The 24,972-nt window shown below is 42.9% G+C and overlaps 1 protein-coding gene across 2 annotated transcripts in view; it reads right to left on the bottom strand.

Annotated features, from left to right (window-relative positions):
• The window catches only part of RNF150 (ring finger protein 150), a 163,063-nt gene that overhangs the window by 15,895 nt on the left and 122,196 nt on the right, over positions 1 to 24,972 (bottom strand). For both annotated transcript variants that reach the window (XM_059697969.1, XM_059697971.1), the window contains exon 6: positions 20,222 to 20,432. In XM_059697969.1, coding sequence (XP_059553952.1) covers positions 20,222 to 20,432 — 211 coding nt within the window. The remainder of the gene's footprint in view (positions 1 to 20,221; positions 20,433 to 24,972) is intronic.

The following is a 24,972-nucleotide window of genomic DNA, read 5'->3' as shown; positions in this document are numbered from 1 at the left end:
CTTCCTTCCTTCCTCCCTCCCTCCCTCCCTCCTTCCTTCCCTCCCTCCCTCCCTCTCTCTTCTTTCTTTCTCTCTCTCTTTTTTCTTTCTTTCTTTCTTTCTTTCTTTCTTTCTTTCTTTCTTTCTTTCTTTCTTTCTTTCTTTCTTTCTTTCTTTCTTTCTTTCTCTTTCTCTCTGTACATCAACTTTATTGAAGCATAATTTACCTATAATAAATTGCATCTATTTAAAGTGTATGATTTGATGAGCTTTGATGGATGTGTAGTAAATCCCCCTACTTATAAATACCTAGAGTGATTTCCATTTTCCCTGCTGGTCTCATGGAATACAGGCAATGGGTTTGGAGAGAGAGGCTGTACTAAAACCGAAGCGGGATTTGAATGCAGGCCTAAAGTGTCCTGACTTTAACATACATGGATTATATTATGTTTGTGCATAAGAAGTATTGGCTTAGATAAACTGCTGCAAAAGGAATAATGTCAGCTTCCTTATCCATAAATAGTAATAATTACAATTCACTGCTTCACTTCCTGGTGTGTCTGGCACATGCTATGCCAGATAATGCCCACTTATTTCATATATTTACTGAAGACTTTCCCACAAGCCTCTTGGCTTCCTCCTTTGTCAATTAATGTGCTGGTAGACAAGGGGTATCCTCTCTTTCCCTGGCCTCTACCCCACTGTTTCTGTAATATTCTGTTTCTTCAGTGTTATTGGATGTAGTTGATGCATCAACATTTCATAAAGAGCTCATTTGCCATGTGACAGCCTCATCCTTGCTGCTTGTACAAATGCCACCCTGTTACAAGATAGTCCAGCGTGAGCGCCAGAAGAAACTAGAGAACAGAGCTCTGATGGAAACAGGTCTAGTTGAAAGGTCAAACCGTAGGACATAGCACAGTGGGAAGCTTTCACCTCTCCCTGGAAGGGGGTGGGGAGGAGAGAACAGGAGTAGACACACTTTCTTACATATAAATTTTGAAAAGGAAAGAAGCATTTTAAATATAAGCTGCTAACATATCAGTCCTCAAGAAGAGCATCAGCAAATGATAAGGTAAATGAATAGCTCAGTGCTAAACTGCAGATGGTACATTGCTATGAGCACATTTGGGTCTCAAATGGCAGGCTTCATTTTATATCATCCTGCTCTATGACCACAATTGATTTAAGGTCTTTAATATAGTGGCCATTTATGACCGCTCTGACCATCGGTTTTCCCAGAAAGCACGCGAGAAACCTGTTCGTAAAGCCTCCAGACTGAAAGTCCTTCGTTTAGAAGAACCCTTGGTTGCCGGCACCTCTGCCATAAAGGCTGCTTCATTTGCCTCTGGCAGGTTTGAGAACTGGTCACAGCCTGGTGTTTTGGGGGATGGTCAAGGAGGACAGGGCTCCAAGTTGGGGCACAAATACACCTTGAAAAACTGAGCACCTCACTCTTAGCTAAAGAAAGGAGGCCTGATGCTTTGACCTGGAGTATGGTTTATGATATCCCACCATATATTTCTGAAATTCCTATAAATGTATGTGTTTACATGCCGTCTACAAAAGCCTAATGGATTGTCTCTAAAGCATATAACAGCAAGAGCAGTGGTCCAGTCACACATGTCATAAAATCATAACTGCATCCATTCGTCTGGCTCTCAGAATACAATTTCCAGCTCTTTGTGTTTAGAACAAAACCAGAATTTGTAACCAATATTTGGGCAGGCAATGGGGATTCTGTGCCACGGGTTTAGGGTGAGAATAAAGTAGATACAAATGAGGTAAGCTGTTCAACAAGGCGAGGGCCCGTGAAAGGGCACAGGAAATATGGGAGACATTAAGCTCAGCCACACCTTTGCCTTCCATACTGCCCCTCAAAGACAGAAACCTCTGCTCTTCTGGTCTCTTGCGTCTTCTGTCACTTTGTTTCATAAGCAAGCGGATAAAGCTGGAAGTTTCCTTAATCCATCACTCACTCGGTCAGTCAAATAAGCTAATGGCTATAAAGCACTGAGCCCAGTTTCTGGTTTAGAGAAACACTTACTAAAACAGCCCGTGATAGTGATCCTGTTAAAGCTGCTCTTCTATTGGCGGCCACAGCTGGATGAACCCATTCCACCAACTTAATCAGTGAGGAGGCAGATACGATAGTGTGTCTGGAAAAACATCCCATACAGTATCGATTTCATTTCATATCTGGACAATGCCAAAATGTAATCTTTTAAAAATACTGACTCTAAAGTTCAACAAAATCTTCCCGACAGGTGGGGTCCAGTAGCAGTGACTCTCAAGGGCAAGGTTGGGGGAGGATGTGGGTTCAAAACCCTCAAGAGAAGGGATAAGGTTTTTATGTTTATCAGAGGAGAGTATGGTGTTTTACAAAAACGTTTGAGGGTGTGTTCACAAAGGGGAAATAAGAGAGTTGGGAAGAGCCCTTTTAGGAGCTAGAAGACCTAATCTCACACTGACATGATAAACATTGTTCAATTTCACTAGCAGGTGCTGTGGGTTCCTTATCTGCTCTCAGAGGATGGGCACTTTTGCATAGACTGTACTGAAGGTCCATCCCCAATGCTTTACAAATGGAACCAATATCACCCTAATAAATTCAATACAAAAGAAATGTAATGGTTATCACTGGAATGAATAAATGAATGGGAACATGTGAAGATATCGTGTTGATATTTTAAAGGCTAAAAATATTGACATCAATGCTACATAGCATACATTACACTAAGACTGCAAGGCCAGCCCTTAGAATAGACAAAGAAAAGCTAGGTCTCGACCACACAGCAAGAAAACGGTTTCATTTATTTGCACGGGCCAGCAATCTTTTTCCTGCCTCCCAGCCCCTCCACCTTAGGAGGGATCTTGTAAGGTCAGTTTATGGATTCTTGTTGCTCTTTCACGGTTTCAGAGTTAGGCTCAGCTCCTCCCTGTGGGAAGCCTGTTGCTATGGCAGCACAGGTGGGTGTGGCTAAACTGCCTGTTGTGCCAACAGCTTGTTAAACGTAAACATGGAGTGGTGAGAATTGAAAAGGTACCCTTTATGGTTGGACCATAGTGACTGGGTGAGCATATCAATGATAAACACAGTCTTACGAAAAGGACTTAAAAACCAGTAATTTTCCAGTAGTAACAATGGAAATCTAAGACAGATGCATTTCATCCTAATAACCTTGAATCTGTGTTCAAAAGGCCAAATTCCCTGAACAAATCCCAGTGGGAGTTTCTGGAATTTAAGGAGGGGTGTTAAGGTCTTACTATTTCCTGCATGAGCCCCCGAGTGACCATTTCTCTCTCTCTCTCTCTCTCTCTCTCTCTCTCTCTCTCTCTCTCTCTCTCTCTCCCTCTCTCTCCTCTCTGATAAACTAATACAAACTCCACAAATCCCTTATGTAGACAGAGACTTTAGCAGATTGGCAAATGAGACCTATTTTTAAAAAATAGCACTTGCCAAAATCACCTCTACTTTGCACACATCTGTTAGAATCTAACTTTCTTCAAAGGTAGTTTCATCCTACCTCAGTATAGGCATTAATAAATATTAGACTACTCGCATATCCCTGATACTGTTGGTAAAATGGCTTTAATGAAATAGACTTCTAGATTAATTTCTGTGGAGGTCTTACAGATATTTTCAGAGTACTTTACAATGTCTTTTTTCGCTAGTTACAGTATTCTTTTTTAAAATAAACTTTAGTATAACAAAGAAGTGCTGGGGACAGGAAGGGCCCCGAGGGGTTTCCATAACTTAATACTTTTCAAAAGCACACACACCAGCAGGGGAAATGGGGTTTGGGGCCAGGCGGGGCAGGCCGCCCCTGCCCTGCCCACAGACTGAGGGGCACACTGCGAGCTGGGCTCTTGTGGGTGGGGAGCCTCTCCCTCCCCTGCCCCATGACCAGTCACCTGCTGGGGACAGGGATGAGGCTAACACTAGTTACAGTATTCTCACTGTGTTTTGTGAGCTTTGCACAACATAAAGTCATTTCAACATATGGCCCACGTAGAGTCTGGATTTTGATTGTTTCTAAGGACCACGCTGCTGCTACTTGAAATGATCACTGATGTTGATGATGACTGCCCCCCGCCCCACCCTTAACTCCATAGTTGGCCTAAATATTTGTCCAGGACAGAGTTCCTGCCTCACCATGACCCGTTACGGCAGCAGACTGCATTGATCATTTTGATAGTATTTCTCAGTAGCCCACAACCAAGGAAGCTTTGGGACCTGTATTGTTGAAGACTCTGCAGCCACAAGCGTAGCCTGCGTCCCAATAAGAAGGAGGTGCTCTATTGCTGGACAGGTCTTGCCATGCAGTCGTCAATGTTTACTTCTTTCCCTCTTGCAAATATTTTGTCTTACGTTTCCACAGAACAACAGCTGCCCACACTATTTCTAAAGTGCCCTGTAAAGTGGGATGCTTTGTCAATGATGATAAATACGGCGCAGAGCGGTTAAAATCCAAAAATGCTCAAATCACACATAACCTGCTGCTCATCTGGTGTGCAGCTGAGTCTCCATGGTTACCAAGGGATCATCCTCAATTCCCAGAAACCCCCAGGGAGAGCAGACACCTTCACCCTGGGGGTCTGCAAGGCTGGCAAAAAGCAGCCAGGGTCCTGAGAACTTTACCTTTGCGGAGCCTGTTAGTGAACCCAGTAAATCCCAGGCGGCCTCTGTTTCCTCCACTCCCCCAAGAGAAAGTCTCTTGGGCAGGGGCAGGGGGTGTGGACAGCATGAGAGCTGGGTGAGAGTTCTCTGAGACTATTTGAAGATTTTTCCTTCAAAACTTTGTAATTCCAGCCACATGGGTGAGTATATTTTTCTGTTTTATGGATGAATTTTTAGACATAGGGTTTCTCTAAGAGAGGAGGCATATGTAGGCACAAGGGAACCCTGGAAGTAAAAGACGAGGATGTCGTAGCATAGACATGCATCAAAGTAAAGGCAAATTCCCAGCAATGTGCCGGGGAGGAGAAAACATTTGACTCTAAGCAATGAGCGGTATATCTTATGAGAGTTAAGTCATGGTCCTGTGTTCCATAACTGTAATTGTTCTTCAAGATAGAAAAACAATAACACAGACCAGACATCCTCAAACTACGGCCCGCGGGCCACATGCGGCCCGCCGAAAACATTTATCCGGCCCGCCCGGTGTTTTTGCCGCCGCTGCCTGTTCTGCTTAGCAGCCGACTCCCGACTCGTCCCGGGCCCGCAGTGCGCATGTGTGGAATGTCTGAGGGACAGTGAACTGGCCCCCCGTTTAAAAAGTTTGAGGACCTCTGACACAGACAGACTTCCTACCATTATTACCACCTTCCAAGTATTAAGCTCTCCAAATATATTATCTACCCTGTACCTTTGGTGGAAGATAAAATGCTGCTTAGCTGTGCCCAACTAATTAATTAGTAGAGCTTAGCTGCCAGGAGTCCTAAGGAACTATAAAATATAGTAACCTTGTTGCCTTATCTGTTTTTTGCTCAGCAGTTAATTTTATGACACTAAAGGCCTCTTTCCTTGGTAAAATTATATATCTGAAAAAACCAATTGCAATTCTTTCCAAATGCATCTTCTGCTCTGCTGGACCAAAGACTTAACTCTAGAACAGCCGTGGGCAAACTACGGCCCACAGGCCGGCCGGATCCGGCCCGTTTGAAATTAATAAAACTAAAAAAAAAAAAAAAAGACCATACTCTTTTATGTAATGATGTTTACTTTGAATTTATATTAGTTCACACAAACACTCCATCCATGCTTTTGTTCTGGCCCTCCGGTCCAGTTTAAGAACCCATTGTGGCCCTCGAGTCAAAAAGTTTGCCCACCCCTGCTCTAGAATCTCCAGAGAAAGCACCTCCTTTTACCAGTAGGTGATGCTGGCGCCAATGCTTATGCTCCAAGTGTCAGTGAGTGCTTGAACCACAGGTCAGGTCCACACCGTTTCATGTGCAAAGGAGCAATTATTATAACAGTGCAGAGGAGTGCCCTTCTGCCTTATACAGCAATGTTGGCTGCCAGGATTAAACCTCCATGAAGGCCACAAACAAGGCAGGGCTGAATAAAAATATATATATATATATATATATATATATATATATATATACACACACATATATATACTAGAAGCTTGATGCACTAAATTCGTGCAAGAGTAGGCCTTCCTTCCCCCGGCTGCCAGCGCCGGTTTCCCTCTGGCACCTGGAACCTGGGCTTCCCTTGCAGCCCCAGCTTCGTCCAGAAGGATGTCCAGTCTAATTAGCATATTATGCTATACACACGCGTGCACACACACACACACACACATTGATTTCAGAGAGGAAGGGAGAGGGAGATAGAAACATCAATGATGAGATAGAATCATTGATTGACTGCCTCCTGCACGCCCCCTACTGGGGATCAAGCCCACAACCCGGGAATGTGCCCTTGACCAGAATTGAACCTGGGACCCTTCAGTCCACAGGCTGATGCTCTATCCACTGACCCAAACCAGCTAGGGGTATACTTGTATTTTCTATGGCTTTTCTTCTGGGACTTGGATCCTCCCCACAGTGACCAGTGGTTGTCCATATTGCATACATGGGTAGACCCCACAAAAGGGTTCAGCTGGGGACTCCCCAAAACTGTGACAACAAGAACTAGGTGAAGTTGGTTGGGTTGAAGAGAATGTTCCAATTCCAATGCCCCTGAATAGGATGAGCATAGGATAGACACAGACAGAATGTACACGGACTGCAGTGGTAAGACCACACTTAGGATGTGCATGCCGCCCAGGTCTGTCCTCTTTGGGTAGGCTTTCTGGGGCAGTGGCATGCGTTTTCCAAGTGTGGTTTTAGAAAGACTTGTGGAAGGAGCTGGCTAAGAATGAATGTACTCAGCTCACCTCTGAAAATTGAGATTTAGCAATCTGGGGTGAGGCCAGAGGTCTACACTGCAATTCCAGCCAGGTAGGTGTTCAGGCCACACCCGAGAAGCTCCACTGTGTTGAAACGAACCTGGGCTTTGGAGAGTGACCAGAGCTCTCACCCCTGCCTGCCAGTTACTCAAGGTGTGACTTTTGATGAGTTTCCTGGACTGTTCTTCACTTCAAATCCTTGTATGTAAAAGAGTGATAAAGATGGCAAAAGTGAAATAAAACACAGAAAGCAAGCTCTCTGCAAGATCCTTGGCACAACATATGTGTTTAATAATGTCTGACTTCCCTCTACTGTTTCCTCTGTAAGTAACTAGGTCTGAATGCTTATTATGAGCCAGGCACTTTTCTAAGGAGTTTTCTTACATTTAAACACCTGAGGTGTTACTACTTCCATTTTACAGATGAGGAAATGGAGGCTCAGAGAGGTTGAGCAATTTACCCAGGGTTGCACAGGCGGCAGGTGGCAGGGCTGGGCCTTGACTTAGCTCTACTGCCGAGAACTTATATTATTTTCAGGGGTATAAGTTAGCATGAGGATTTCAAGACCTCTCTCTGCTGTCCAGTAAAGTCCTAGTGCCCTTGCCATTTGGTCATGTCCTCTGACGCCTCATCAGCTGACGTTGTCCTCCACTGTGGACACAGACACGTACATGTGTGCTTTGGCCAGAGAGTGTGTGAGTCTATTGTAGGGCACAGGTGCTAGGAACACACTGAACCTCAAATGAAGGGCTGCCTTACCTGTGGGGGCACATTTACTCTTTCTAGATATTAGACAGCCTTGAAGTCCAATAATGAAATAGAATAGTCTATAGGTTTGTTTTGGGAGCTGTCCCCTCTCCGATGAGCTCAGTTGGAACTACAGTTCCATTTGTAGGACTAATCGAGTCATGATCAGAAACTTCAAGTCTTCCTGCTGAGACATGTTAACGCCTTGACACCGAGTTGATGGTGCTGAGTCATATGTCTGTGTGCAGGCGTGCATGTAGACCACACAAACGTGCAGATGTGTGTGTAAAGTACTGTCTGAGGGACGCACACAGGCTTCACTTGGTTTGGAGACATGAATGTATATACATGCTTCTATATGTAATTAGGTGCATGTGTGTTCTTGACACACACATGTGCACATACATGCATGCTTCAACATAGGCATTTATGTGTGTTTGTGTGTGTGCCCATGCACACAAGTGTTTATTCCATTGCACGAATTTTCCCTAACTTCATAACAGGGAAGACATGCCTTCTAATCCATTGGGTTTCTGCTCAAACGTTGCTTTCCAATTTTCTAATTAACTCCATATTTAAGTAACAGTTGCAGTGTTATTATAATGTGTTTTTTTTCCTTAAAAAATTCTTTCTACTGTTCTTGTTGCACAGCAGGAGTTTAAGTGCCGCCAATCCTTTCTAGCACCGACAGCTCTGATTAAGGCATAAGTTTTTATATAAATGAATGATTTGTTTGACAAAAGAATTTCGATGGAGCTTAAGTCTATAAATCTACTAATTGTTCCTCCCTGCTGTGAACATTAGTTACTAGTGAGCTTATTAACTGTGTATGCTGTTGCTTAATAAGCACACATGCAGTGTGCTGCATGATTTTACTATTGGTCTTATTTGAATGAGACCTAGCAGGACAATTCACAACAATGATTGTCCCTTAGACATCAGTGCATATGAGAGAAGTACTGTTGCCCTGAAGCTGTCCCTCAGTTTCGGGTCGCAAAGCTGTGGAAAATGGCAGAGGACACCTTGTCTCCAGGGTGCTGTCCGACTCAGGCGCAGCCAATTGTTATCATAAGAGAACGCGGCCCATGGTGCTGCTGCTTCCAAGCTTTTCACGCTGGTGGTATGTGTGCACACGTGTGCATGCATGTGTAGGGAGCTTGGCTTGCTTCTCACCCGGTGTCCTAGTGTGTGCTCCGCAGGAAGTCTCCAGAGTGAGGAGGAGGGACAGTCTACCTCTCATCCTGGCAGTCTCAGACTTATCCAGACCAAGTTCAGTGTGACCTAACTGATCATCACCACAGCTGTGTTCTGCATGGAGATGGGGAGGGGAGTTGGGCTGAAACACTTAACCACAATCTATTTTATTTTCTCCAGAAATGTCCCTGCAGATTTTTTTGCTAAAGAGGGGAAGGAAGTGCAGTGAAGACCACTCTATAAGAAGCTGTTGAGTTAGATGCTTCACATTTAAAATGTTTCCTTGTGGATTTTCTATGTGGGGTATGGGGCTCCATTGCTGCAAACTTGAAGGTTTATATCAATGAGTACTTCCAAAATTTTTGCTCTAAACTGTCCTCTAAGGCTACACTTATAAACACAAAAAGAACATCAAGACTTAGACAATCTGAAATTATTAGTTTCTCAACAGATCATTTGTCTGAGGTCTTCATGCTCAAAACATTAAGATTATAAGTAGGGTGGCTGCCTTTGGAATACAACCAATAGAGAGCCGTGTGGAGGAAGACATAATTATGACTTTCTAGGAATGGACACTAATGGGCTGTTGATTGACTGATGGGCTGCCTCATGATGTGCATAGGTTTCTCTGTAAATGGTGTTGTAAGGATGTCATCATTGTATATGAGATCATGGTAATAAGAGACTACAGCTTATAACTCAGTAGTACTCAAATGATCAACCAATGAAAAAGATAAATAATGACAAGCGGGCATGCAGTTCTGGCTCAGGACATAAAGTAATTGTGATAATCGAAGTCAAGCAAGGTAATGTCATTTTTCATCCCCACAGACAAATGGTTGAGGATACAACCTAGAGCTCCCAGGCTTTGGAATCCATTTGAGAAAGGTGCTGCGGAGATACTTTTATATAAAGACATTTCAGTTGCACTGATGGGAACTTGGGATGTGTCTGTTCACAAGGGGGAGAGATGTGCACAGTGGGATCAGGGGTACATTTATGATTTATTGAGTGCCAGACACTGAGCCAGCAGCTGTATCTACATTGATACATTTCAACTGTGAGGTGGGTTTTATTTGGAGAATTTTAAAAAAGGGGGGATTGAGGCCCCAGGGAGGTTAAGTGAGTTGGCTACTAATTCAGTGGCCAGCTAGGATTTGAGCCCAGATCCATTCAATGTCCAAGTCATCTGGCTTTCCCAAGGCCATATTATCTCTTAGTAGGGTCATTTTGATTCAATATGGGTTAATGTTACAAATAGCACCAATGGTATAAAACAAAAATGAAGAGCTTCATTTAAGCTGCAGTGGTTTCTGGGCACTTGGTTTTATGATATTTCCAGGGCATTTGCAGAAATTGATGCACAGTCAGGCGTGAGAGCCTTTTCCCACCACATTTCGCTTTGTTGCTATTTCTGCCGCTTCATCTTTCTCCACCACTTTTAATTCCCTGTTTCTACCGTGTAGTCCAATATCAATGGTGATAAATAAATCATCAATCCATTCCTACAAGCCATTAGTCTCCCACCTTCCTCATGGTGGGGGCACAGCTTGGCATCTGTGTTCCTGTGACATGGGGGTAGGGAGGGTCACAGTGCCGTCCCATAGGAACTGGCTCTAGGGAGGCTGGTCTGCTGGGGCCTTGGAAGAATTTATCTATATGTATATATGTATAGATATTTTATTTTCATTAGCACACAAAATGAAAACATATGTTGCAATGTAGTCTTTTCCATTTCTAATTATTGCTACTGTTAGTTTCCTTTAAAATTCAACATATTCATTCATTCATTCATTCATTCATTCACTCAGCTGTTTATTGAGTCTAACTGGATGCCATAAACTAGCACAGATTATGGCATCCAGTTAGAGCATGAAGGTGAAAAGCCAGGGTTCAAATTCTATGAAGACCTATACGTTCTGTGGGGTAACACATGCTTTCTCAAGGAATAATAACAGAGCTAACTATCTGAAAGGAGATAATTGTAGGAGAGCACCAGATCCTACTTGCAGTAGCAGAGAAGACGTCTCAGAGAACACAGCAGAAGGGTATGTACAGCTTGGTGGGTGGAAGGAAATGTGTCAGGGACAGTGTATCTGGAACCAGTGGCTTAGAAAGACTCCTGTGTGATGTGCCAGGTGGAAGTGGGGGAAAGACAAAGAGAGATGCAGAGGCCAAATGCTTACTGATTTGTTTCCACTAGCCAGCTTGAGATAGGTGATAAAAATGTTTTGAGAAAAAAACAGTGAACTAAGATCAGATTTCTATAGATGATTATCGAGGAAGCAGGATCAAGACAGACTGGGAATGGCAAGACTAGAAACAGGGGAATGAAATGGCAGTCATGGCAAAAATCCAGGTAAGAGATGATAAGGTCTTGAAGGGTGGCAGTGGCAGAGGGAAATGGCACATGAAGAGAGGCTTAAAGGAAGAATGAACATGGCTTGGTGATTGTTTTACTATCCAGAGCAATAGCGTAGAAAGAATATAGGGTAATTGTATGTCATTGGCTTGAGCACTAGGAAGTAATTTCACTGTAAAAACTGAAGTCACTAACTTATAAAATAAATCTATACACCAGTGCATTGCAAATATAACACAAACGTAGCATGCAACACGGAAACACTCTGAAAAGTTTGGTATCATACACAATTTCTGAAGCCAAGTATGTCATACAAGGTCATAATTTTCACGACGAGACAAAGCACATATTGAAGGCGGGGTGTAAGATGCTAATACAAAATGTGTGTTGAATTAGTGGATTAATTCTTCAATGGCAAGTCAATTGACTCTGTTTTTCCTTATTTTTAAATTTAAAATCAGATTCATTAAAAAATTTATTTCACACCACAAGCATAGTTTAACAAGACAAATAGTATTTTATCTTTGAATTTTCACTCTTCAATATGTTTTAATTTCCAAGACCTCTTCCTCATTCTCTGAAAATTCCCATCATCTGTTTCTTTCCCATGGATGCACTATTTACCTCATATCTCTAAGGATACAAATGATGGTTTATAGAATTCTGTGCTCTGAATTATTTTGGGTTCCTTGAAATTTATTTTTATTCATTATGTTCTCTCTTTTAGATTGTGTTTTTTTTTTTTCAACTCTCTAGCCATCCTTGCTTTCCATTTCTATTTACAAATGAGGCACTGTGATTAAGTGGACATGGGTGGGGCTTGCCAACTGGGGAAGGGACCTCAATATGGGCCTAGGCCAGTGATTGGCAAACTGCGGCTCGCGAGCCACATGCGGCTCTTTGGCCCCTTGAGTGTGGCTCTTCCACAAAATACCGACTTCTGCGCATGGGCCACGAAGTTTCAATCGCACTGTATGTACGCGCCCGCACGTGGTATTTTGTGGAAGAGCCACACTCAAGGGGCCAAAGAGCTGCATGTGGCTCGCGAGCCACAGTTTGCCGACCACTGGCCTAGGGCAACTAGCAGAAGGCTCTGGATGCGGAGGGAACCTGGGGGGCATAAATGCTCTACAAAGTCTTTCAAACGATCTTCTGAACGCCACTCTTTATTGCAGCCTTCCTGGGGACCTGATGCTCTGAGGGCAAAACCACCTGCTTCTTACTGGTTTCTCCTTAGGAAGCACTGAGATTTCAGCTTTTCCTATTTCACGAAGAGAATTACCACACACTTGCCATCCAAAATGAGTTGACATCTGTATTGTCTATTGTAATCTTTTCTCTTTTTTAGGTCCTTGCAGGTTTATACCTTTTACAAGGTTGGCAGGACTTGGTGAGATAGCAGAGATAAGCCTGTGGGTTCAATCGGCTTTGTGTTGCCAGAAATCTTCAGTCGATTCTAGATGATTCCTTTACCAAGATGACCAATCCTGATGCCCTTGAGTCTAAATCACCTCATAGGGCATCTTTTAATTCCATTTTTAACTCTGTGCTCTTAGTCTGGAGTAAGTGAGCTTCTCAGGCATTTCTTTGCAGGGACCATGTTTAACGATGTGGTCCAGTATTGGAGAGACAGTTGAGCCAGGGCAGAAACTCGATGTACCTCCTCTGCTTCGGTTTTTCCTTTGGGGATAGATACTGTTTGTTTCTACTGTACCAGAATGCTATGCAGGCCGAACAAGATACTGTGGGTGAATTATTCTTTGAGATCTTAGGAAGAACAATCAATCGACAAATTAAAGGTATTTTTTCTGCTAGTAAAAGTGACCCAAGTGAAGAAATGAAAGTGCAGACAGGGTAATCAATTTGCCCAAGGGCCCACTGGTAATTGGAGGCCAAATCAGGACTAAGGGCCAAACTTCCTGCCTCTGGCTAGTGGTGCTTCCATGATATTATCTTATCTCAAGTAGCCCCAGTAATGTTCTGGTAGTTACACCCCCCCACATCCCCCGGGACATTGAATTTCATTTCTGAAATACTTAGACTTACGGAATCCTGAGACTCTGAATTTTCAGAGCCAATCCTTATGTCATCCAAAAGGCATTTCAGCTGTTTCTGCTTTCTCAATCTCTGAATAATGAAACTCCCCATGATTTGTTATAGAATTGAAACAGAAAGAGAAATTTTATGTTATTTACACTTCATGCTGCTCAAACACTGAAAAAGTGCTGACCGGCCAACTGTGATTCCTGCCATTAGCTGCCACCTCCCTGCTGAGCCCCATGCTCAGTGTGACAGGGTCTGGTAAAATGCAGGTCTGCTCAACAGCCCTTTCCCCAGCTCATCTCAGGACAGCTGCTGAGCCACGGCACGTACCAAAGCAAGACAGCCTTGGGAGATGGTGCTATCAGTGAGTAACTCAGAACACGAGACAATCTCCCAGAAAGGGATGAGCTTAGTCCGCTGGCTGAGTTACTTCGTTTCAGGAAGACATGTTTCTTCCGAGAGGATAGCGTGTGTCATGTCCGAGCTGAGTGTTCCAAGTGGTGATATATCTGTGGTCTAAAGGGATGAACTTTCTCCTAGGCTGTCTGAGAGTCTGCAGATCCTCAATCCTTTGTCAGAGGCACCAGACACATAAGACAGGAAAACCCTGGGAGGCTGGCCCTGTGGGCTTTCTTGGACTGACAAGTGTTTTTAATCCAGGAGGAATGTTATTATGGAAAACCCAGTGGCTTGTCGATTGGAGAGTTGCCATCTGGGTCACTTGATGATCAAGGCATGTGCTTATTGCAACGATCTTTGCTCTTCAGAACAGCTGTCCCTCTGTGGGAGCTGTCATTTGAGCTGGAGGGCCCAGAAAGAAGGAGGTGATGTTGCTTCGGGGACCTGGCACATTATGAGACATGGGGAGCAGCGTCACAATCTGCAAATGCTTCATTTTGTAAAGTCATCCACCATGGCTTAGCTATTTCCTGAAGGGGAGATGACAGTGGGGCCTGCAATCTTGAAGGGTTGGCCGATTCTGTTGGCTGACACAATGGAATATGCTCACAGATCACAGCAGTCAATCTTGTCGGGGCTAATGTGAGTTTTATGGGCACCAAGGGAGACCATTCTCATAGCTGGATCCAGCCAGCATATTTTCCCCGGTCAGGAGTAGCCACTTCGCCATTTCAGCTTTTTTGCCATTTCAGTCAAAAAAGCTAATGTGGCTACTCACTCTTGTTCTCCCTTGTAAACAGTGGAATGCTTTCTTGAGGTGTGTTTATTTCTGGATGCAACAGTATATTTAACAGTCACATAAAACCTGGAAATTGCTGCTTTGCAAATGCAGCAAAGTGTAGCTGCGCCTTTGAAGCAGAAATGTGATGCAGGAACATCACCAACCCTCCCCTTTCCTCTCAGTTGTCTGGACTCAGAGGCTCAGGATGGAGTTTCCTGGAAGAGTCCTGGAGACACACGCTTTCTTTTATTTTCACATTCAGGCTGCGGTCAGAGCGAGCCAGGGCACTGACAAGTTTTGAACATAGATGTTCTGAAGGCTTCGTGAATTGTTCCTTAAACAATAAACACAGAACTTTAGAAAGGCAAGAGTGGATGGCATTTCTGGCCCGATTTAAGAGACAGTGTCTTTAGCAATGAAGAATCCCCAGAGAGGCCTATAGTCAGTCCCTCAAATGAGAGAGAGTGGCTCGTTCCAGAGACTCTGATGCAGCCTTTGGGAGTCTTTTCAAAATCGGCATGGACTCCTGGTGACTGCAGTGACAGTCGTTAATGACTCTTTTTCTGGGCTTTAGTTTCAGCTGTGCTGAGATAATTACTTCTGTCCTCGTGAGTGCATTTTGAAGAGTATGAACCTCCCTGCCCCCCCCCCCCCCCCAAAAAAAGGCTGACCCATCTCCAGGTTCTCTGCAAAGGGATGGTGGTTTAGTAGCTGACTGTCTTCTGGTGAAGATTATTAAGACATTCAGGAACTCACCCTTTTGCACACTCAAGGGATGCTTCCTGCCTCTATTTCTACTGAAGAGATGTGGACAGCAAAGGAGGCAGCCTCTCCAACCTCCCACCTTTGCTGCCTGCCCACTGCCCAATGCACAAGGGATCTGAAGGGAAGCAGGTCTGTGATTCTTGACCCCATCACCCATTTTGAGACAATAAAAAGGCGGGGGGCGGGGGGCGGGGGGCGGGGGGAAGGTGAGGAATTGGTAAAGAGATCGTGGAGAGAGAATTGTCCTGCTGAATCCACTGCTCTAGCCAGAGGGGTGGGAAGGGCTCCTTCCCAGCCCACACCCAGTGTGGGAACCCCGGGGATGCTGAACTATGTCCCCTGTAGGTGGGGCTCAGGGAGAACTGACTCGGTCTTAGAAAAGCTAAAGCAGGCAGACATGGACTCAGGTCTCTTTCCTGCCTGGCATCTGGGAGAGGAGGTGATGGCCAGGTGGCGCTAGGGGCCAGGGAATGGCGCTGTACTGGAGAGGGCTGTCGGGGCAGGTGATGTGTGAGTGCCCTAGAGCAGGCCACGTGGGACAGCGAGCAGGACTGGGCTCCACTTGGGCCTCTCCCTAAGGACCTCCTGATGGGTCCGGCACTTCAGCAGACAGAGGCTGCAAGCAGACTGCTGGATGCCCAGGGGTTGCAAGAGGCCTCCTGGGTAAGCAATAGAGACCCTTCTGTCTGGAGCCATGGGAATTGTTACAAGGGAAAGGGCCCTGCAGGAAAAATAATTCTTTTGTCTGAGTTTGAGATCTAAAGGGTCTCTTAGAACTGTCCATTACCTAAGAGTGAGCAGAAAATTTTTGCTGGAATTTTCACCCAGGGGCTGGGGAATATTACAGCCACTCAACACAGTTGTGGCCGTGCAGCCAACAAAGAGGTATCTGACTACATCACAAATGACATTTGCCCAACATATTAGATACACTTTTCGCCCCCAAGGATCAGAGTTGATAGGAGGTTAGCAAAGGAAGTTTCTCAGAGGAATCCCATATCACATTTCATTTAAACAGGCTGAGTGTTAGCAGTAACTCACGTGTACTGCTTCCTTCCGTAAAACTAGAAGACCAGATTTTACACATTATGCCATGTGCTCCTCAGAGTATTGGGGCAGATTTACAGCATCCTGATTCTGTCATCCCCAAGTCTCTTTCTGCCCCAGCTCCCTCCGCCCTCCACTCTCCACCCATGGGCTGACAGGGGGGTCCTTCTAGTTTGAGGTGAAGGAAGGGCGAATGGGTAACGATCTAGAGGCACGATTAGATGGTTGTGTAGATTCAGTACAGGACATGGATGGTGGCACCCACAACTTCCTTGAGAGACAAAGGGAAGGCTTCCGGCCCCCTGAGAAGACGTGGAGCACACTGAGTGTCTTGGGAAGGGGTTGGTAGTCTTCCTCTTCGTGTCTTTTTCTAGCTCCTCCCTGGAATCTCCCAACACCCAGGGCTGTTTGTTCAGCTGTGTTTTCCTTTGAGGCTACGGGACTTTCCCCTCCTGAAGCAAGTCCTACAGCTGCAGCCTGGGCTTGGGGAATCGGAGGGGAACGTCAGCTTTGGTGCCATCAGACAGGCAGGTAGACAGTGGTGAGTGAGCTCAGGACATTCGTACAAATGGCCACTTGCACTCACCAAGGCGCCGGAGAAACACTGTGAGCTGGCACTGCCACGTGAGATTATACAGAGTGGAATGTCAGAAACATTAAAGATATGCGTAAAGAATGTCTTTCTCTCAAATGTCAGACTTGCAACAAGTCGGGATTTCCTTTGCTGTGTCAATGCTTTTTCTTGTTTCTTTTTCCTGGGAGCTAAAGATGATCCTTTAGCACCAGATTTCCCCATCTTCCTCTAAAGGCAATCTGTTAGACCCCCCTCCCTGCCTCCAAGTGCTGAGATGACTTTTACCTGCATCTGACTGACCCATGAAGAGTCTTTGCCAGGAAAGGATGAACAGAGGGAGGGATGAATGAGGATTCAAGTAGGAGCTACACACATTATTGAGCTTTAAGAGGTTTAGAAAAATGGAGGAAAAGAATAAATAAAATGAGAAGGGAGTGACCATCTGTGTCCATTTTCTCCCCTAGGGCACCTTTGAGCATCGAGTAGTTAGCATGGGGTTCTGGCCAGAGGCTTCTCTGAATTCCAGCTCTCCCTGCCACTATGACCGTGGGCCAGTCACTTCAATCTCTCTGTGCCTTTGTTATTGCATCAGTAAAATGCTAAAAATAATATTTCCCATAGAGTTGTTGTGAGCTAATTTCATAAGTGGTTTTAAAGGGTGCCTGTTGCATAGTTGGTGTTATATATTTATTAGCTACTGTTATTTCCTTACTTTCTAGTAATTTCTTGGGTCTGTAGAGATGTGAGGTGGGAAAAGATAATGTGAAGAAAAATCAGGTCCAACCCCCAATGGTCTGTGACATGTAGCAATACTGAATCACAACTACATTTATTTTTCCATCCAAATTTTTTTTGGATAGTATTAGAGAGTTGGTTACAATAATGTTGATGAGAACTTGAATTTTTTCACCCACTTATTCATGCATCTGTGATTGTTTATTTATTTGAGTTAGGGCATAAGGCAATCAATTTACAAACCTGTAGAGAGCAGAGAATTTTCCCCTTAAGGAATCTACAGTCATTTGGTTAATAGTACAAACCATTAACATTTAATCAGAATTATTATATTTGAACTATTTTGTTAAATCCCCATAAATCAAAGCAATCATAAATAAATGGTCTAGGAAAAATATTTCGTGAAAAAATTCAGTTTCTATACTATAAGATTGATATCTCTGCATCTCTACCAATACCTTCCTTTGAAATTACCTGTCATTTTTCCTTCTGTGTGAATAGGGGCTCCATGTTTCAAGCTTAGACTGAACACTTTCACCTCAGGTCATTCAATCAACATCTACTGAACGCCTGCTATGACCTGAACACTTGGAGTCTATGTTGGGCAAAAACAGTTTACAGATTATAAATTATATGGATACTGATCATAATTTTCAATTTCATTTGTGATTTTTTTTAAACCCACATGTTATGCCTCTTCATTTGCCACCTGGGATTTACTGAGATGTATGAAGCATGTAGTCACTTTTCAAAATAAGGAATCTACTAGAGGACACATTTTCTTCTGAATATTTAAAAAATCATTTCACTGCAAGGACAATAATGCATATTGGACTTGGTTCTTCTCATGGGCTCAAAAAAGGCTCATGTGTTCAAGGTTGTTGAGCTGCTAGCAACATTCTATCAGTCCTCCCTGTATACTGCACAGAGGCCACTGATGGATGTACCTGATGGTAGCTGAAGATGCCCAATGACTGGAAATGTATAGGATAATCTCGTGCTGTGAAAAGAGAGCTTATTCTTTGATGTGAATCAGCCACTTACTCCTCTGGGCCACAATTTTCTCATGGTAAAAATTGGAAGTTTATCATGGCAAAAATAAATGAAATGACCTTCAAGGTTCTCCCATCCCTGAATTACTAGGATTCTAAATGAGTCCCCCCCTATGGGGCCACTGGCCACACGTGGCTCCTGAACACTTGATTCATGGCTGGTAGAACTGAGATGTGCTGTAAATAAAAAATACTCACCAGATTCTCAGTTAGTACCAAAAAATATAAAATATGTTGGATATATTGGGCTAAAAATATAATTAAAATGAACTTCACCCATTTTTGTAGTGTGGTTATAGAAAACGTATAACTGCATTTGCATTATTAACATTAGGCAGCACCACTCTACACCTTCAAAACAAAGGGATCAAAACCTATCTTTAAGGACTTTAAATGTTTAATGGCGAGTGTTTCAATATTGTGGTCCTTATGCCTCTCAAAGTCAAGTTAAAACACTTATCTACCCAAAATGAATAAACCTTGCATGCACAGATATTTATCACCAAGTTCCTCTTGAGGTTGCTTTCTCTCCAGGTCCTGTGAGAGTCCTTTGATTACAACACTCAACGGTCAGCCCCTATGGTTTTGCCTCAAGTAGATCATAACAGATGATCAGGAAATACACCAAAATGTTAAGAATGATTATTTCTGGGTAATGGGGTACTGAGTGATTTTTGAATTTTTAAAATTCTTTTCTTCATCTTTCAATCTTTTAACAATGAAGACCATTATGCTTCTTCATTAGAAAAGTGCATATCTTTGAATTTCAGCATGAATGGTTTATAAATTGTATAAACATGGCAAATGTGTAAAAAAGAGGACATTTAAAAGGAAATACCTTAAAATACTTTAATCTGCTTTTCTATATTTCCAAACTTTCTATAGTGAATTGGTTATTTCTATCCAGGGAGGAAATACACCTTATTTAAAACTTACACTATCCATCCCCCCTTTTAACCTTCAACCTATGTAAATCTGCAGGCTGGCTTTCTCAGAACGCCTGAAGCTATCTCTACTGTATTAAAGTGATGAGTAAATACTTCAGATTTTTTGCTTCAATCTTCAATATTTTTACAACTATCATCAAACAGAACAGTATTGAGTTAAGAGTTTATGCAGGAGTTGGGAAAGAAACCCCCAACGGTATTTTAATATGCCACATGCACAGGGGCTTAGGTTGTACTGGGAAAATGCCCTTCTAATTGGGTGTCATTTACATCTGAGTCCTGTGGCAGCAAGGGAGAGCACTTTCCTGTGTGCAGTCCAGACCAGTACACACACACACACACACACACACACACACACACACGCACATACACGCACGCACAGGCGTGAGGGGGGTTGTGCCCTATCTCAGTCCCACTGAGCATCCCCAACAGCTGCTTTTCTCACCTGCCCTCCATTCTTGAGGCCAGACCCACCGCCCTACCTGCTGCAGAGCTGGCATCAGTGTGCGGGCAGGCAGGACAGAGCCAGGTGTGCTGTCTGCCCTGCTGGATCTGCAAGAGCCGGGCTTCTAAAGGCCTATCAGGTATAATTGTTTAACCTGGCAATTTTTTTGGTCTTCCTGAGGGAATGTTTTTTTTCCAGCTCCTACAAGGCAACAGCCCTCTTGAATACGGCACTACTGAGCACAGAACTTACTGTTAGTAGAAAAGATAACTTCTCCCTCCTGCGGGGTGGGGTCTGTATCCTGGACCACCTGCAAGGCTCCCACAGTCCGAACAGCAGGGTCCAAAGTGACTGAACTTTCATTTACAGTCGTGTCGCTTGCACCTGTGATCTGGTTGGTTGGTGGGCCTCCCAGAGATCCCTCGTAGTCGGTGGGCAAGTCGTCCATGCAGTCGGCATTGGGCTGACAGGAGCAGAAAAGAATCTGTTCTCAGTGTGTGTCATCAAGTTAGAGGCAAAATGTCTGCAGCCTAGATATTTTGTCCTGATGGAAAACCAAGTTCTTTACTGCTTTCTTCCTGAACCATTTTATTTTAAAAATGTCCACATGTAATGAACAGAAAAACATTTTCCAAAATTTCCTTTCCAAAGATTCCATTTTGATCTACATACAAGGTTTTAATCCCAGGAGTAGCACTATAATTACAAAAGATCCATGCATTCTTTGCAAATACTGATGACATGAGAGGGGGATATAGAATTGTGAATTATTCAACACACACACACACACACACACACACACACACACAGAGAGAGAGAGACACACACACACACACACATACACACACACTACAAGGTGAGGCTATTTTTTGTTGTTAGACATAATCCAAAAACCTGCTATTGAAAAAAAGCCCTATTTATTTAACATGCAATTGAGCTAAATGAAAATCTTAGAATCATGACACTAGGGTAAGACCGTGGAGTGTAACTACCCATCATTGCAGGACTCTTCCTCCAGTATCCACTTGTACAACATAGAAACGGGAGCTCTCTGCTTTGCAAGGCAGCCTGTATTGCTCAGCTTTGCTAGACTATTCCACTATTGGGGAACGTGGCAAGTTTTACTCGTTGGTTTTACTTCTGCTGTTTAAAGTGATATTGAATATATTTATATCTCTTTCACAAGCAGCTTTTAAAATGACTTTCAATTGCTATACATTCACCCAAACTCATAAGAAAGGTGGTGTTGGAGAAAGATGGGCTTGAGAAATACTAAGATAGCTATTAATTATTATTACTTTTTCTCTGTTCTGAACATCAATATTGTCTTGAATGATGATAATTAAGTGGTTTTGCACCCCTAATGGATAAAGAACAAGGTGTGCAGGTGGGAATTCTGGGTTGACAATGATTATGTTGTGTTAAAAGTTCATTAAAAGAGAAAATTTATAGCTCATGACTCACTGGGAGCAAAAAGCAAAAAACTCAAAGTGCTGGACTCTTGTCCTAGGTTTCTGCTATTAAACCAGTCTTCTGACCACCAACCTGTGTTTCCAGCAGCTGGAAATCTCCATCACTCCACAAAACCCTCAAATTTAGCTCTTTCCCTTTTTTTCTGTATTCTCTCTCTCTTTTTTTGCTTCTTTGTCTCTGTTGGAAGTGAATCAAGTCATTGAAACTCAAGTTGTTGAAAGTCAATTCACTGAATGACTGAACTGCCAAACTCACTGATTGAGACACTGATCATGAGCAATTATGCTATGAACATTTCTCATCCGATTACTGGTCTCCTAATCTCCCTATAGTTTCCTCCCAGTACATCTCATTCTCCACTTTCTCAACAGAGCACTCTTTTTAAAAAACACAGATATGGCCCTAACCGGTTTGGCTCAGTGGATAGAGCATTGGCCTGTGGACTGAAAGGTCCCAGGTTTGATTCCTGTCAAGGGCATGTACCTTGGTTGCAGACAAGATCTCCAGTAGGGGGTGTGCAGGAGGCAGCTGATCGATGTTTCTCTCTCATTGATGTTTCTAACTCTCTATCCCTCTCCCTTCCTTTCTGTAAAAAAATCAATAAAATACATTTAAAAAAACAAAAATAAAACACAGATATGATTCTTTTCTCCTAAAGAATTAATTACAATCTTAGTGTGGCAACACAGGCACCCTATAGCCTCGGCTAGCCTACTCTTCTGGTCTCACCTCCAGCCTTTGGAAACACACCGAACACCATATATTCCCTATCTCAGAGCTTGAGCTAATGCTGTTCCTCCGCTCAGGGTGACATCTGCCCCAATCATCCAGCTCCCCCTTCCCATCCCAAGATCTCAAACTAACCCACCTGGGGAACTCCTAATCACCCCTCAATTCCAAGCCCAAATATCAACTTTTCTAAGTAGTGTTCCCTCCCAGGTAGCCATCCTCAGTACTATAACACCTTATTCTTACTTCTCCCACGCTGTTATGGGTCACTGCACTTTCTCACTCTACTAGTCTGCCTTCTTAAAATTCCAGTTTTATTAAGATATAGTTAACATGTAATACTGCATTGTAATATTGTATTAATTTAAGGTGAACACATAATGATTTGGTATATGTATATATTGCCAAATGAGCACCACAATCAGTTTCATTAACATCCATCACCTCACCTAGTTACATTTTTTCTTGTGATGAGAACTTTTAAGAGCTACTGTCTTAGCAACTTTCAAATATACAAAACAGTATTGTTAACTAAAGTCACCATGTTGTACACCCTCAGAACTTATTTATCTTATAATTGGATGTTTGTACCTTTTAACCACCTTCACACATTTTGTCCACCCTCCACCACCTGCCTCTGGCAACCACCTGTCTGTTCTCTGTTTCTATGAGTTCAGTTTTGTGGATTCCACATATAAGTGAGACACAAGCCTTTTAAAGTAACTCAACTACATTATATTGCTCGTGAATCATCTAGTGCCTGACAATTAGTAAGTGGTCAGAAAATGTTGATTTGAAAATTTTATCTGAGTCTCAGTTTACTGCTCTGAAAACTTGGGAACATTAGAATCTGCCCTACATTAAGAGAGGATTTGAAAAAATATTTTAAAAACTGACAAGTTCTGTTCAAAGGTAAGGTACACTATTGAAGGGTAGCAGAAAATGCCACCCCTCCATATGTTGGCATAAGGATTATTTTGAACTCAAATAATTGAGAAGGACATAAAGATATGCTCTCTGTCCTTCCTCTATGTGCATAAAAGCAGGACATACATTTGTAAATGTGTGCCCCCTCTGTATCAGGAAGGTTAGAACATTCTTATCACCAGTGATTGGGAATTGACTCTGAAATGGATCTGCACAAACAAACCTTACGAACATGACCTTATCTGCCCTTAGTTTCCCCAAGATATTTACCTCCTCACAATCTGCTGTTCTAGAAACCTGAAGTTCTTTTCCTTTGTCTTGTTGCTTCTCTAAAATTTCATTGCTCTTTTTTTGAAGATGCTATATAAGCTCAATTTCTAAGCACCTTTTTGAGTTACTCATCACTCAGCATTCCCATGTGTAGGTGTGGTGCATGTGTTAATAAATGTTGGCTTGATTTTCTCTTGTTAATCTTTTATGAGTCTCATTTACAGAGCCCCAGCAGGAGAACCTAGAAAGGTAGGAGGAAAAATAATTTCTTCCCCTCCCTAATACCATGTAAAGATGCTTCTAAGCAAAACCCATTGTGTGGGGTATCGGGGAGGAAAAGGTTTCCCAGTGAGGATAGTGTGCCATAAGCATCTGAATGCAATCATATATGTGATAACAACTGACATGTTTTTCAAAATGTTGTGTTTGCTTGTCGATATTGCTCCTTTATTTCTTTTCTTTATTTAAAAACATATTTTATCAATTTTGATGCAGGGTGTTTGCCTTTACTTTGTGGACTAGTAAGAACAGTGTTACATCTTTAATAGAGGAAGGAGAGGAAAGAGAAGGACGGAATTAGCTCACGGAGACTGAGTGTTAGCAGGCACAAATAATTTGGGTTAGATATAATATTGAATACATCAGCCTTACTAACTCTCACATAGATTATATCTGCTCTAAATGGTTCATCAAATAGCAGGTTTTGAAAAGAAACCCAATTTATAATCGTCTAAGAGGAATTATCATCGTAATGTTTAGTAAAAGATGTCAAATATCATCTGAAAATGAACAAGGTATAGGTATTCAAATTCAGGTTAGCATGGGGAAACTCCTCAAGACAACCAACTGCCAAAGAGTCAGGGATTCGTGAATATACCAGCTACACTGTCTTTGCCATCAAGCAGTCATCCTATTCACACCTGGATAAGAGTGATGGGAGAAGGTGCTGGGATATGAAAAGCCCAGTTTATATGGTACATTATAGGCGTATTCACTGAAACCTGCGTTCTCTCATCTTACAGGACACGTAGACCTGACTGAACAGAAAGGAGGCTGAAGCACCATAATGTAGATAAAGAGATGAAAACACTTCTGACAATAAAGGACCCCCCCCCCTTACCTTTCAGTTCAGTATTCTGTTTCTCCTGGTAAAATATAATGAAAAACTATGCCCATCGTAATGGGAATTTCATGAGCCCTGAGCTGTGCTTTTATTCTTTAGTTCATTTTAGAGAAATCCACTTACAAAATGAAAATGTTTCCAGCTCTTAGCTTTCAACTTATATTTACAGTAGGTCCTCGGGTTACGTCTATGGCGCGACGTAATGCGATTTTCGCCGTAAGTTGGAACCCCCCTACATAAGCACCTACGTCACTCACATGGAGCACATGCACAGCAGAAATGAAGTGAAACATTAAAAAAAAATTAAAAGAAAAATAATAATTCCTGACCTTTACTTGTGGTAAATAAATAATAAGAAACATAAAGCACATATGTACATACGTCAAAATGACGAAACTTTTTTTTTTTTATAAATAAATGGGAGATGGCGACGTAACCACGAAACGACATACATCAAGTCTGACATAACCCAAGGACTGTC

Source organism: Myotis daubentonii, chromosome 5 (assembly GCF_963259705.1).
Source record: "Myotis daubentonii chromosome 5, mMyoDau2.1, whole genome shotgun sequence".
Lineage (NCBI taxonomy): Eukaryota > Metazoa > Chordata > Mammalia > Chiroptera > Vespertilionidae > Myotis > Myotis daubentonii.
Note: the sequence above shows the minus strand (reverse complement) of the source record. Positions and strands in the feature narration are given on the sequence as shown.